This window comes from Scyliorhinus torazame, chromosome 14 (assembly GCF_047496885.1).
Source record: "Scyliorhinus torazame isolate Kashiwa2021f chromosome 14, sScyTor2.1, whole genome shotgun sequence".
NCBI classification, from domain to species: Eukaryota; Metazoa; Chordata; class Chondrichthyes; order Carcharhiniformes; family Scyliorhinidae; genus Scyliorhinus; species Scyliorhinus torazame.
The window spans coordinates 121,130,246-121,145,237 of NC_092720.1; the positions used below are offsets into that span (position 1 = coordinate 121,130,246).

A 14,992-nucleotide genomic window follows, 5' to 3' on the forward strand; every position below is an offset into this window, starting at 1 on the left:
ACTCTGATCAATTTGTAATTTGTAAAACTGTGATGAATGGACACTTCATTCCAGGAATGCTGACTCTGACCAATATGAATCTTTTATGTTAAAACAAACATTAATTTAAACACAAAATTAACCACATTGATGTCAAAGATAAAGCTTTTCAATTAACAGTTCCTAAATAATAGGAAAACTTTAACTCCATATCTACACCTGCCACTATATATATTCAAAGAAAGGGACCCAATATAGTTCAAAATCCACTCATAAATAAAGTTAGCATTCAATAACTTGCTGCTCCCTCTGAAGAACTTTCTAGAGACCTTTTCAGGAACAACCTGAAAATTCTTTTGTCTTGTCAGACTTAAATCCCATTAGCCAAACTGCCAAAACCACAGACAGACTATGGCTCGTCCTATTATCTGTATTCTGCTAAGATAACCCATGACCTGCTTAGCTAGGACTAAACACCATCCCTCATTAATTATCTGCACCCCAGGGAACCTCCAAAAACATAAACAATTATCCGTTACCCATCTCTCTGTGAACAAGTAAATGTTTAAAATCATGATTACCTCACGTATATGACTCTTTAATTACAGCTTTAGCAGACATACTATTTTAAACCAGGGGCTTTAATAATATTACTGCAACAAAATACAAATTTTGACATTCATCACACTATCCACGGTCCTAGTTATAAGATCCACCAGGATACTGATTCCAGCCTGGTTAAAGTGGAACCCCTCCCAATGTAACAGCTAGCTTTTCTTTGAGTATCGATGTCAGTGCCCCATGAAATAAACCTCTCCTTCCCACGCCACTCAATGAGCCACATGTTTAATTCTGTAATCTGCTTGACCCTATGCCAATTAGCACGTGGCTCAGGTAACAATCCAGAGGTGATTAACTTGATGTTCTGCATTTTAATTTGGGCTCTAACTCTTCAAAACTTTTCAGCAGAACATAATTCCTTGTTCTATACTAATGCCCTGCAATGGAGTGGGCAAGGGTGGGATTGTTGGGTGCGGGCCTGCTACCCACGCATCCTTATCTCAAGACTGTAAAAATCCAACACTATGTGAATGATGCCAGGAATCCTGGAATAAGGTCCTGTGCACCATTTTTACATCCTACCTCCATTCCAACACAGATGAAGGCACGAAGATATGAACCAGAGAGTGAGAGAGAGAGTCAGAGAAGAATAGATAAAGGAAGAGCATGGGTGCCGAGATGGAGAAACAAACAGAAGGGAAAGACACTGACACACACTGTTTTTTTTGTTTGACATATTCATGTACACTTTCTTTCTTGTGGGGAAGTCTTGGAAGGATTAGCAGCTTGATTATCGACCTGTTAAACTGCATCATTGGCACTCCTTCTATGTTTAGTAAGTCCTGAAGTGAGACCGGAACCAGGAGTTTCTTTTATTTAGAAAATAGTTTATTAAAGCATTTGTAATTTTCACAGTTTAACAATTTAACATTTCTTAAACAACCGAGCAGGCCAACTCACGCAACAACATTAAAATAACATACTCTACTACCCCCCACCACCTCCCCCCCCCCCCCCCCCCGCTGCCCTATCTCCTGATTACCCATATATTAAGTTCCCTGTCCTTGTCTTACACTACCATGCCTCCCATTTTCCTCCCCCTCTTTTCCACTCTCCCTCCTTACTGCTGACGTTCAATTTTCCTTAAAGAAGTTGATGAATGGGCGAATCCCTGGGTTGAACCTTTCAAGGCAAACTTAATTTTTTCCAGACTGAGAAACCCTGTCGCTAAACCATACGCCTGACTTTAGAGGCTCCGAGTCCCTCCATCCCAGCAAAATCCATCTCCGGACTACCAGGGAGGAGAAGGCCAGGACATCGGCCACCCTCCTCACCTGGGCTCCCGGAGATTCCGATACCCCAAATGTTGCCATTTCCGTTCTCTGAGTCACCCTCCCTTCCAGGACCTCTGAGATGACATCTGCAAATCCCTGCCAGAATCCCCTCAACTGTGGACACGCCCAGAACATATGCACATCATTCGGTGGGCTTTCCCACAGCATCCGCACCTATCCTCAAAAAGCCTACTCATCCAGGCCACAGTCAGATGAGCCCTATGAACCACCTTAAACTGGATCAGGCTAAGCCTGGCACACGACAAGGATGAATTAACACTCAAGGCCTTTTCCCATATTCTGACTTCCAACTCCCCTCCCAACTCTTCCTCCCACTTCCCGATTGGGACCCATTCCCACTCCATTAATTTCTTGTATATCTCTGAGACCCTCCCCTCCCCAACTCCCATTTTTGACATCACCTTATCCTGTAGACCCCTCAGGGGGAGGCGAGGAAAGCTTGGAACCTGCCTCTGAATAAAGTCCCGTACCTGCAGGTACCGAAATCCGTTCCCACCCGGCAACTCAAACTCCTCCTCCAGCTCCTCCAGGCTCGGGAAACCCTCCTCAATGAAGAGATCCCCAAATCTCTCAATCCCTGCCCGCTGCCACCTCCTAAAGCCACCATCCAGCCCCCCCGGAGCAAAACGGTGATTATCACAAATCGGTGACCACACTGACGCCCGCTCCAGTCCCATGTGCTGTCAGAAGCAGGGGTTTCTGGCTCAGAGGCAGGATCACTACCTACTGAGCTACAACAACTCCACAATACAGACAAGCAGAAACAAGGGCAGAGACGGAGCAAGGGGCACGTAGAAGGGAGACCGATAGGGAGAATAATGTAAAGAGATGGAGAGAAAGACAACAACAGGCAAAAAAGAGAGAAATAAAGGAATGTTGCAGCCAAACAGAGAAAAGAGAGAGACGGAAGAAGCAAAGATTCAGAGGCAGAGATGTGCGCACATGAAATGTGTGCATACTCAGACAGTCACACTGAGGAACCTAGAGCAAACCTAGAATAAAAACAGACACACATAGAGAGACAGACTGACAGACCAGCAGACAGAGAGCGGCAAAATAACTATATTTAAACCATTTCCCCCTCGGCCTCTGGTGACACACTCTGCTCAATTAGAAATGAAATGAGAGAGAGAGGCAGACAGATAATATTTTGAGGACACGGGATAATTTTGGCATTGGTATTATAAAGTGAATTATAGTCAAATGACAACACAGTTTATCTTTTTCTCGATTGAAATCAGGAGCGATGATAAAGAAACATTATTGGTGTCTCACTATCACGAGGTTCTCAATGTCAAATCAAGGCAAACTCTACTCCAGGAAAAGGACAGGGACACAGAAACACACTGATGCTCGATCAATGACTCCAGAAGCGAGATTGGATGACAAATGATGGCTTTATTGGACTAGATGTTTCCCCCAGCAGCGCAGGTACAGAATGCAGCTGCTGGGGAGACACAGGCTCTTATACTCCGCCTTACTGGGCAGAACCAGCAGGCAGGCTTCACCAATGATCTTCCTGTCTCAGGTACCTCCCACACCAATGATCTTACAGCCTCAACCTAGGTACCGTAATACCCCTAATACCGACGACCACACAAAATCAGAAATCAGAAACTGAGAGGGATAGAGAGAAACAGAGACAAATATAGAGGGCTAAACAGATTAAAATCAATATTGATAGAAAAAAAGCATGCACAAGAAGAGAAACACCCTCCCCTTCATTTTCTTGTAATACTCTCCCTGCCCTTTTTGTGTTCTGCTCATGTCTTTGTGATGTAATCAAAGCCTCCTGAATGTAAGAAGCAAGTTACATTCTTGTTTGGTTCCTGTGTGCTCTGTGACAGATACACACCAGAGCCATGAATCTTCACTTACCTTTTGGAAAGCTATGGTAAACCGGCTGGAGTTTGGGGTACCGCTCCAGATTGTAATCTTTAAAGAGATTCTTCCAGAACTCTCCAATGGAGCCAATACTCTTCTCCAGAAGCCAGGTGAGGACAGTGTACACAGCCTTATTGCTGCCCTTTTGTTCCTTCAGTTGTAATGTTTCCTGTTGAAAATCAATTCTTAATTGGTCATTAATCTGAAACCGTGCACGGAATTAAGGTGAATTAAGAATTTGAGACTGGGTGATGGAAGGGTAGAAACTGACCCTTCAACTGTTAATGATGTATAAAGTCACATTTGTGGAGTGCAGAACTTCTTGCTATCACTCAAACCTCTTTCATGTTTTCATTTCCACTCTATTTCATGCTGCTTCCATATTTCTCATTTCCGGTATTCTTTCTCTACTTTTTTTATGGTTTGCTCTCTCTCGTTCTTTATCAGACTTTAATTCATGGTCCTCCCCTTTGGCACTCATGTTCTCTCTCACTCTCATTTTCTCCCACCTGCTAATTGTTCCTCATATTCTCTGGGACTCACTTTCTCTTCTCCTTTCTCATATTCTCAATCTTTTGCTCATGGTTCCTCTTTTTCCCTTTCATTACTTTGATTCTCACATTCTCTCACTCTCCCCCTCTCATCATCCCTTTCGCTCAAGTTCCTTCACATTCTTTTTCTCCGAATTAGTTTTCTGTCACACGTATGCCACTTGCTCACATTCTTTTCTCTCTCAGACATTTTCTCATTCTCTTAGGTTCCCTTTCTCTCATACATTCGCACTTTCTGTCCATCCCATCCCATCCCTTCCCCCTGTATTCTCTCCCAAATCCCCTCTCCCAAATCCCCACCTTCTTCCACACATTTGCCACCTCTCATATTCAGTCACTCACACTCTCTCTGCAGAACTAAGCTGTGAAGTGGATTGAGGGTTAGCATGAAAATGGTTGCATGGGCCTGTCGCTGCAGGTCAACCAGCCTCACCCCATGCCATCAATTTTTCAAAGAGTTTCACATAAGAACATGGATTAAGCAGCTCGGGATAACTAAACCAGATCTGTAGCATTGGATGGAATATGGTGTGAATTATAGAACCATGGAATTTACAGTGCAGAAGGAGGCCATTCGGCCCATCAAGTCTGCACCGACTCTTGGAAAGAGCACCCTACTTAAGCCCACACCTCCACCCTACCCCATAACCCAGTAACCCCACTAAAACCTTTTTGGATACCAAGGGCAATTTTGCCATGGCCAATTCATCTAACCTGCACATCTTTGGACTGTAGGAGGAATCCGGAACACCAGGGGGAAACCCACGCAGACACAGGGAGAACGTGCACACTCCGCACAGACAGTGACCCAAGCCGGGAATCGAACCTGGGACTCTGGAGCTGTGAAGCAACAGTGGTAACCACTGTACTACCATGTGTGTCTATGTTGTGAGCAGAAGGTTAGACAGCAGCAATGCACGTGTACATGTTACAGGGAGTTAGTCTATGCACTCTGCTGCTTCTGAGAAGCTCCTTTTACCTTCTGTCCAAGTGTGAACTCCAGCTCGTTTAAAACGGGCAGCACGGTAGCATTGTGGATAGCACAATTGCTTCACAGCTCCAGGGTCCCAGGTTCGATTCCAGCTTGGGTCACTGTCTGTGCGGAGTCTGCACATCCTCCCCGTGTGTGCGTGGGTTTCCTCCGGGTGCTCCGGTTTCCTCCCACAGTCCAAAGATGTGCAGGTTAGGTGGATTGGCCATGATAAATTGCCCTTAGTAACCACAATTGCCCTTAATGTTGGGTGGGGTCACTGGGTTATGGGGATAGGGTGGAGGTGTTGACCTTGGGTAGGGTGCTCTTTCAAAGAGCTGGTGCAGACTCGATGGGCCGAATGGCCTCCTTCAGCACTGTAAATTCTATGATAAAAACTGATTTGGCCTCTGATACCTGAGTCAGGCACTGTTAATGATTAAACAGGTAGCCTAAATGGAGCACATTAGTGATGTGTTGGGTGTTCTGGATCACAAACAGGTCACCAACACTGGAAGTGGTGCAACTCTATTTTATTATAAGGTTAACTATATTAACATACTTGAACTGTGGGTAAATGCAATACCAGCTTTAACTGTTGACCCTTTCTAGTCCTAACCAGACCAGATGATGCACTCAGCACATGGTGAATGTCTGTGTTGCAGGCTGTGAGCTCTGTGCTCCAAGCTGGCTGCTACTAGAATGAGCGGGAACTCTCCTGTACCCTGTCTTTATAGTGCGTGTGCTCTCACTGGTGATTGGCTGCGGCGTTGTGTATGCTGATTGGTCCCACTGCATGTCCATCAGTGTGTGTGTGTGTGTCTGCACCATGATATACTGGTGTATATTATGACAATTAGTTGATGGACATTCTTGGTCCTGAGATTTCCTGTGTTACTATGACATGAAAGCGACAGTCTGAATGGGGTAAATTTGCTCTATCACAGCCTCACTTCTTAGCCCCACTGCAGTTTGTGTTGCCACGGTCCATTGTCATGAAGTATCATCGCTCAGCTAAGCATGTGACCCATTTTGATACCTTGAATATTTGCTCAGTGATGATGTCATGGTCCACCAGTCCATGTAGAAATGGGAAGAGATCGTCGATGGCCATTGAAATCTCCGTCCTGTTCGCCTTCAGCATCTTTCTGAGGTCCACCTCAGGAGCTCTGTCACAACCCGACATTCTGTGGAAGAAGCAAGGAAAGGTAAGCAGTCTATAGAGATATGAACACAACATGGAGCTGTTGAAAAAAGGCAACATATGAACCAGGACCAGAAACTAGACCCGAAGCAGGATCAGTGCCTGAACCAGAAAAAGGAACTATACCCAAACCAGAATACGCTCCAAAACGTGAACCGAAAACTATCCCCAAACCAGGAGCAGGAACTGAACAAGAAACTATTCCCAAACCAGGATCACTGACTAAACCACAAACTATTCCCAAATTAGGAGCAGGTCCTGAACCAGAAACTATTCGTAAACCAGGATCAGGTGCCTGAACCAGAAACTATTCCCAAACCATGATCAGTGCCTGAACCAGATACTATTCCCAAACCAGGATCAGTGCCTGAACCAGAAACTATTCCCAAACCAGGAGCAGGAAATGAACCAGAAACTAATCCTAGACAAGGATCAGTGACTGAACCACAAACTATTCCCAAATTAGGAGCAGGTCCTGAACCAGAAACTATTCGTAAACCAGGATCAGTGCCTGAACCAGAAACTATTCCCAAACCAGGATCAGTGCCTGAACCAGGAACAAAAACTATTCCCAAACCAGGAGCAGAGCCTGAACCAGGAACAGAAACTATTCCCAAACCAGGGTCAAGTCCTGAACCAGAAGCTGAAACTATTCCAAAACCAGGATCAATAGTTGCTGGCATCAAGGAACTCTACCAGTACTTACATGGTGGACACTTTACCATAATTTATTTCCTTTTTCAAAAATATTCCAATTTTCAATCTTTTAACATACACATTACAAAGTAAACCCAACACACAACCACAAATTCGCCCCCCCCCCCCCCCCCGCAACACCCTGAACAACCTTGCCCCCTCCCCTCCCTCTTAGCTGTTGACGATAACCAGCTCCGTGAAATGTAGTATAAACAAACCCCATCTCTTGTGAAACCCTTCACTCGCCCCTGCTCCTTGCAACTCCAGCAAGTCCGGCATCCCGAATATGGCCCCCAGGGGATTGTGCTCTAAATCCACATGTAAGGTCACTGACATACTGCTGAAGAATGACCTCCAAAATTTCTCCAACTTTGGGCAGGACCAGAGGATATGGACATGATTGGCTGGGCTCCTCCCATACCGCTCACAAATGTCCTCCACTCCCCAAAACAATTGGCTCATCTTTGACTTCGTCCCCCCCCCCTCACAACCCGTCAGCGACAACACCCCCTCCAACAACGAGGAGGGTGGTGCCATCGGAAACGTCGGAAAAACCTTTTTCGAGAAATCCTGGACCTGCATGTAGCAGAACACCTCTCTTCGCGGGATCCCAAATTTCTCCCCCAGCTCCTCCAAACCTGCAAACCGCCCTTCTAAAAATAAGTCCACAATTTCTATTACTCCTCATTCTTCCCTTCCCTGAAACCTAGCAACCATCCTAGCTGGCTCAAACCCATGATCCCTCGTACCGGCATCAACTTCAACTCCGCCCCCAACCTAAAGTGCTGCCGAAATTGCCTCCATATTTTCAGCGTGGCTACCACCAGTGGACTTCCCTGGGACAAACAGGAGCAGCGCCATTGGCAGCACCCCCAACCCCGACACCTTACAAGAGCCTGACTCCATCCTCACCCACAAAGCGCCATCTCCCTACTCAAGCCCTGCACCTTCTCAGCGTTCGCTGCCCAATAGTAGTGTAGTAAGAAGTCTTACAACACCAGGTTAAAGTCCAACAGGTTTGTTTCGAATCAATAGCTTTCAGAGCACTGCTCCTTCCTCAGGTGAATGAAGAGGTATGTTCCAGAAACATGTATACAGACAAAGTCAAAGATGCAAGACAATGCTTAGAATGCGAGCATTAGCAGGTGATTAAATCTTTACAGATCCAGAGATAGGGTAACCCCAGGTTAAAGAGGTGTGAATTGTCTCAAGCCAGCACAGTTGGTAGGATTTCGCAAGCCCAGGCCAGATGGTGGGGGATGAATCCTAGGTCCCGGTTGAGGCTGCACTCGTGTGCGGAACTTGGCTATAAGTTTCTGCTCGGCGATTCTGCGTTGTCGCGCTTCCTGAAGGCTGCCTTGGAGAACGCTTACCCGGAGATCAGAGGCTGAATGCCCTTGGCTGCTGAAGTGTTCCCCGACTGGAAGGGAACATTCCTGCCTGGTGATTGTCGCGCGATGTCCGTTCATTCGTTGTCGCAGCGTCTGCATGGTCTCGCCAATGTACCACGCTTCAGGACATCCTTTCCTGCAGCGTATGAGGTAGACAATGTTGGCCGAGTCGCACGAGTATGTACCACGACCTGGTGGGTAGTGTTCTCACGTGTAATGGTGGTATCCATGTTGATGATCTGGCACGTCTTGCAGAGATTGCCATGGCAGGGTTGTGTGGTGTTGTGGTCACTGTTCTGAAGGCTGGGTAGTTTGCTGCAAACAATGGTTTGTTTGAGGTTACGCGTCCACATCTCCACATCAATCGTAGTATAACAGGTGTGGAGGGGCCAGGCCCCCCGACTGTCACTCTCTGAAGTACCATCATCCTAATCCTTGCCACCTTCTCTGCCCACACAAATGGTGAAACCAACTTACCCACCCCCATAAAAAACAATTTCAGCAAAAGGGCCGGTAGACACTGAAATAAAAATAAAAACCACTGCAAAATGTTCATCTTAACCGCCTGCACCCGGACTGCCAACGATAGTAGAAGGCTAACCCACCTCAGTAAATCCGCCTTCATCCTGCCCACCAGATTCGTAAAGTTCAACTTCCAGAGCCGAGCCCAGTCCCGGGCTACCTGCACTCCCAGATACCTGAAGTGGATTGTTGCCACCCGAAATGGCAACAAATCCCCGCCCCTCCACCCCCCCAGCCCCACCCAACTTCTGCCAATGGAGAAGACACCACAAACCGCTCCCTTTTTTCCAAATTTAACTTATAGCCTGAAAAAGCCCCAAATATCCCAAGCAGCCCCATTATATCCCCACTGAAGAGCCCGGGTTGGAGACATACAGATACAGAAACAGATCATCAGCATACATGGACACCCTATATCCCACACACCCCTCACTATCCCCCTCCATTTCTCTGAGCACCTCAGTGCTATGGCCAAGGGCTCTATTGCCAGTGCAAATAGAAGGGAGGGGACATGGGGTACCCCTGTCTCGTTCCCCTATGCAACGGAAAGTACACTGAATTTGTCTCATTTGTGCGCACAAATGCCATCGATTTTTATTCAACAATTTCACCTACGCCACAAACTTAGGCCCAATGCCAAACCTCTCCAACACCACAAATAGCTCCACTCCACATGATAAAACGCCTTCTCTGCATCCAGCGCCACCACCACCTCCAGCTTCCTCCCTTCTGCTGGAGAAAGCACCATATTCAAATATGCCGCACATTTGACGACAACTGCCTGCCTTTTACGAACACTGTCTGATCCTCCCCAATTACCTTCGGGAGATAGTCCTTCAACCTGAGCGACAGCACCTTCGTCAATATCATGACATCCATATTCAGCAGAGATATTGGTCTATACGACCCACATTCCACCGGATCCTTTTACCTTTTAAGCGGCAATGAAATGGTTGCCTGTCCAATTGTCTCGGGCAGTGGGTGCCCCTTTAGCCACTTCAACAGGGCGGCAGCTTATCCAGAAACTTTTGATAAAATTCTACTGGGAAACCACCTGGCCCTAAACCTTACCTACCTGCATTCTCCCTCTCGCCATCCGCATTTCTTCCACCCCCACTGGCTCCTCCAACCCTGCCCTCTCCTCCTCTCCTACTTCGGGACTCTCCAACCGTCCCAAAAACTCCCTCATGACTGACTCATCCTCCGGAGGCTCTGACTTATACAAATTCTTACAGAACTTAAATGCCTTGTTCACCTGCTCCAGTGGCCACCACCAACTCCCTGTCCCATCCCGGACCTGGACAATTTCTCTCGCAGCCGGCGGAGCTGGCCCACCAACAAGCGGCAGGCCTTCTCCCCATACCCGCACACAGCTCCCTTCACCCGCCTCAGCTGCCGAACCGCCTTTCCCGTGGACAGAAGGTCAAACCTCGCCTGTAATTCCTTACTCCTCACCAGGCCTTCCTCCTTACCAGAAGATCCGGAGTTGGATCCTCTGCATAACATCCATCCACCTCCAAAATCTCCTCTACCAACCGCTGTCGTGCCTCTCTAGCCTCTCTGTCTGAGCCTTAAATAAGATGACATGGCCCCTCACTACTGCCTTCGATACTTCCCACACCATTGACAGTGAAACCTCCCCACTCCTATTAAACTCTACATAATCCTCAATCACCTTTCCCATTTTGGTACAAAAATTTGGGTCCGCCAACAATCCCTCATCCAACCTCCACACGTCTTCTCCAAGACCACATCCACCTAATGTGGAACATGGTCAGAGATAACAATCGCTGAATATTCTGCTTTCCTCACCCCGGCCAACAGCGCCTTCCCCATGACAAAAAACTAAATCCTTGAATACACATTGTGAACTAGCGAAAAGAACGAGTTCTCCCTATCCTGCGGGTGCAAAATCCTCCACGGGTCCGTCCCTCCCATCTCCCTCATAAATACAGCCACCACCTTCGCCCTCACTGAAGGGGTCAGCGAACCTGGCTTCCATCTTCGGATTCAACACTGTATTCAAGTTCTCTCCCCCCCCCCCCCCAGTACTAAATGGTGCACATCCAAATACGGTATGGCAGACAACATCTTCTTCATATATCGTACGTCGTCCCAATTTGTTAACCAGCACCACCAACATCCCCTCCAAAACACCCATTACGATTACGTACCTGCCCCACTGGGTATCGACCACCTTCTCCATCTGGAACCTCACCCTCATACCCACCAGGATCACCACCCCCAATGGGCCCTACTTTCAAAGCCCGAGCCACTTAGACCTTCCAAAGCCTTGCCTGGTCATTCACCCTCAAGTGAGTCTCTTGCAACACCGCCACATTGGCTTTCAAGCTCTTTGAATGCGAGTAGACTCTCGCTCCCTTCATCGGTCCCCCCAGGCCTTGCACGTTCCATGTTACCACCTGGACCTGCGTCTCTCACACCCCTGCCCCTCCTATCAGTCATAGTCACCATTTAGAGCCCTGCCCAAAAGCGGGACCCAGCCCTACCCCTAGTCACCGTCAGCCATCTACTCTCCCCCCACCCTGCCATTCTCAGAGACCCCCAGCCCCTTCTTCTTGAAACCACCTCTCCCAGTATTGTCACTATCCCCCCAATATTCACACTTCCCAAGCCCATCAAAACATGTCCATCCAGGCTCCAATGACAGTGGCCCCTCCCCCTACTTTGCTCCTGCTCACTAGCCAACTTACATTTGCTAGCAAGGTAACCCCTACCAGAGCCCCCTCCCCCACATAGAGAATACCAACACAAAGGCCCCCCACACCCAGACCTTCCAACCACCAACACAGTAATCCCTCACACCAGAACAAAACAAATCACCACAGAGTCCCAAATCCTCCCTTCCCAAACACAACCTGAGAAGTGAAAAAAAGGAAAAAAGAGAAGAGAAGAAAAAAAGAAAAAATATGAACACAACCAAAGCACAAACCCATTTCAGTCCCAGTCCTTCCGCTTTCGTGAACACCTCAACCTCCTCCGCTGTCTCAAAGTAGTAGTCTTTGCAGTTATGTGGGATCCTCAGTTTTGCTGGGTAGACCACCCCAAACCTCATGTTGCTTTTGTACAATGCCGCCTTGATTTTGATTTGATTTGATTTATTGTCACATGTACCGAAGTACAGTGAAAAGTATTTTTCTGCGACCGGGGGAACGTACACAGTACATACATAATAGACAAAAAGACTAATCAACAGAGTACATTGACAAATGGTACATCGACAGGCAGTGATTGGGTACAGTGCGGAACAAGGGGCCAAACAAAACAAATACATGAGGCGTTGTGAATAGTGTTCTTACAGGGAACAGGTCAGTCCGAGGGGGAGTCGTTGAGGAGTGTTGTAGCTGTGGGGAAGAAGCTGTTCCTATGTCTGGATGTGCAGGTCATCAGACTTCTGTACCTTCTGCCAGATGGAAGGGTCTGGAAGAAGGCAATGCCTGGATGGGAGGGGTCTCTGATAATGCTGTCTGCCTTCCGACCAAATGCCGCCCGCCTGCTCGCCAGCTGCGCCTTGAGATACTGGTATATACGAATACCACCGTCTTCCCACCTCACCTATTGGTTGAGCTTCGCCCATCTCAGCACCTTTTCCTTCACCTGATAGCTGTGGAAGCAGACTATCACAGCTCTTGGTGGCTCATTCACCTTTGGTTTCGGCCGGAGTGACCGGCGAGCCCTGTCGAGTACGTAGAGGTAGGGGGGCCTTCCTCCTCGCCCTTCAACGTGGTGAACATCTCTGCAAAGTACTCCGTTGGCCTCCGGCCCTCCAGTCCCTCAAGCAGTCCGACGATCCTTAGATTCTGCCTTTGTGACCTGTTCTCCATGTCCTCCACTTTGGCTCTCACCCTTTTGTTACTCTGCACCACCCGCCACGCATCCTCATACATCGAGGTGAACTGGTCACTGTGCTGCAATAATGCCTCATTCAACACCTCTCCTCGCTCCCGCATTGCCCTCAATGTCTTTGCCAGAGCCTCCTTCATTGGGGCAAGAGTCTCATCCACCCACTCCTTGAGCGAGGCCATCATCTCCTTGCGATGCCTTTCAAAGTTCTTGGAAAACAGTCGCTCAAACTCACCCACCATCACCTCGGCCAGCTTATCCATTGTAATAGGCACAGTCCCACTCAGCAAGCCTGCTCCCGCCATCTTTCCTCCCGTTGAACTTCCCACCAAATTCGTTGGTGGACGTTCGCTCGCCCTCTTTTTCACAGGATTACTTTTCTGAGTTTTCGAGATCCTTCTGTTTCCTTAAACTTTCCAACAAATAATCATACAAAATTCACCCCAAAAACTGGGCAAGAAGGGCTCGAGCAGGAGCCACCCAACATGTGACCTCAACCAACATGTGGCCACTGAAAGACTTTACCATAATTTCTGACCACAAACCGTTCTTGGGTCTCTTCGAAGAGAACAAGGCTATCCCGCCGATTGCCTCGGCAAGAATTTGATGATGGGCGTTGATACTCTCTGCCTACGAATATACTTCCAAGCACTGACCAGGGATACATGTAGCAAATCAGATGCTCTGAGTCACCTACCCTTGAAAGAAAGTATCACATGTACTCCAGTACCACAAGAAATCTTCACGGCATTACAATTTTTAGACAGGTTGCCAGTCTTGGTGAAGCAGATCAGGAACTGGGCCAATCGAGATCCACTTCTGTCCAAAGTGAGAAACAAAATACTCCTTTAAAAAATTTAGAGTACCCAATTATTTTTTTTTGAATTAAGGGGCAATTTAGTGTGGCCAATCCACCTAACCTGCACATCTTTGGGTTGTGGTGGTGAAACTCACACAGACGCAGGGAGAATGTGCAAACTCCACACAGACAGTGACTCAGGGCCGGGATTTGAACCCAGGTCCTCAGCGCCACAGTCCCATTGCTAACCACTGCGCCACATGCCGCCCCAGAAACAAAATACTTATAGAATGGGCAAATGAGACAGTTTCTGAGGAAATCGAGCCATTCTTTACCCTCAAAAATGAAGTGAGTTGCCAGGATAGTATCATACTCTGGGGAGCAAGAGTAGTCGCTCCTGAACCAGACAGAGAGCTGCTCCTAATTGAATTACACAGTGCTCATCCTGACATCTCTAAGGTGATGATTGTCGTGTTGGGTGTTCCGATACACAAATGAACCAACACGGTTGTAGATGGTATAACTTTGTTTTATTGTTCTGTACAATAATAACTATTAACTTCTGGCTGTGGTTCGTACTTCACCAGTTGACCTGTGGACCCAGCCCTTGCACTATCTTGGTGAGGCACTCAGCACATGGTGTATGTCTGAGTGGCACGCTGTGAGCTCTGTGCTCTGAGCTATCTCCTGGTAGAATGAGCGGGAACTGTGGTGTTCCCTGTTTTATAGTGCGTGTGCTCTCACTGGTGATTGGCTGCGATCTTGTGTGTGTGTTGGTTGGTCCAACTACCTGTCCATCAGTGTGTGTGTGATTGCACCATGATATGTTAATGTGGATATCATGACAATGATGCTTACCAGGGGTTATGTATGGTGGCCTGGTATTAACGCTGATATCAAGAAGCTAGTTAAGCACTGTCAACACTGCCAACTGCAACAAAGGTTGCCTGCTACAGCCTCACTGCACCCTTGGGAATGGCCTGGCTATGGGTATGAATCTGTTATAATCTGCCTGAATCCTTTTGGCTGGGGACAATTGGTTATCCCGTGATGTATTTTGTGGTCAATCAACTAAATGGAAGAACAGGAATTAACTAAGGGATAAATTAAAAGCAGCCGCTCCTAAAAAAACAAATGGAGCACAGCCCAAAAAGAACAAAGAGGAATGGAAACTTAAAAACATTAAATCAAAAGGTGAAAACTGGGATCGATAAAA

The 14,992-nt window shown here is 47.4% G+C and overlaps 1 protein-coding gene across 1 annotated transcript in view; it reads right to left on the reverse strand.

The window, feature by feature from the left end:
* The window catches only part of aire (autoimmune regulator), a 61,002-nt gene extending 54,516 nt beyond the window's left edge, over positions 1 to 6,486 (reverse strand). Inside the window, exons 1-2 of the mRNA XM_072473211.1 lie at positions 6,340 to 6,486; positions 3,774 to 3,948 (exon numbers count right to left, since the gene is read on the reverse strand). Of these exons, the coding sequence (XP_072329312.1) occupies positions 3,774 to 3,948; positions 6,340 to 6,486 (322 nt within the window). The remainder of the gene's footprint in view (positions 1 to 3,773; positions 3,949 to 6,339) is intronic.
* Between the last annotated feature and the right edge of the window lie 8,506 nt (positions 6,487 to 14,992).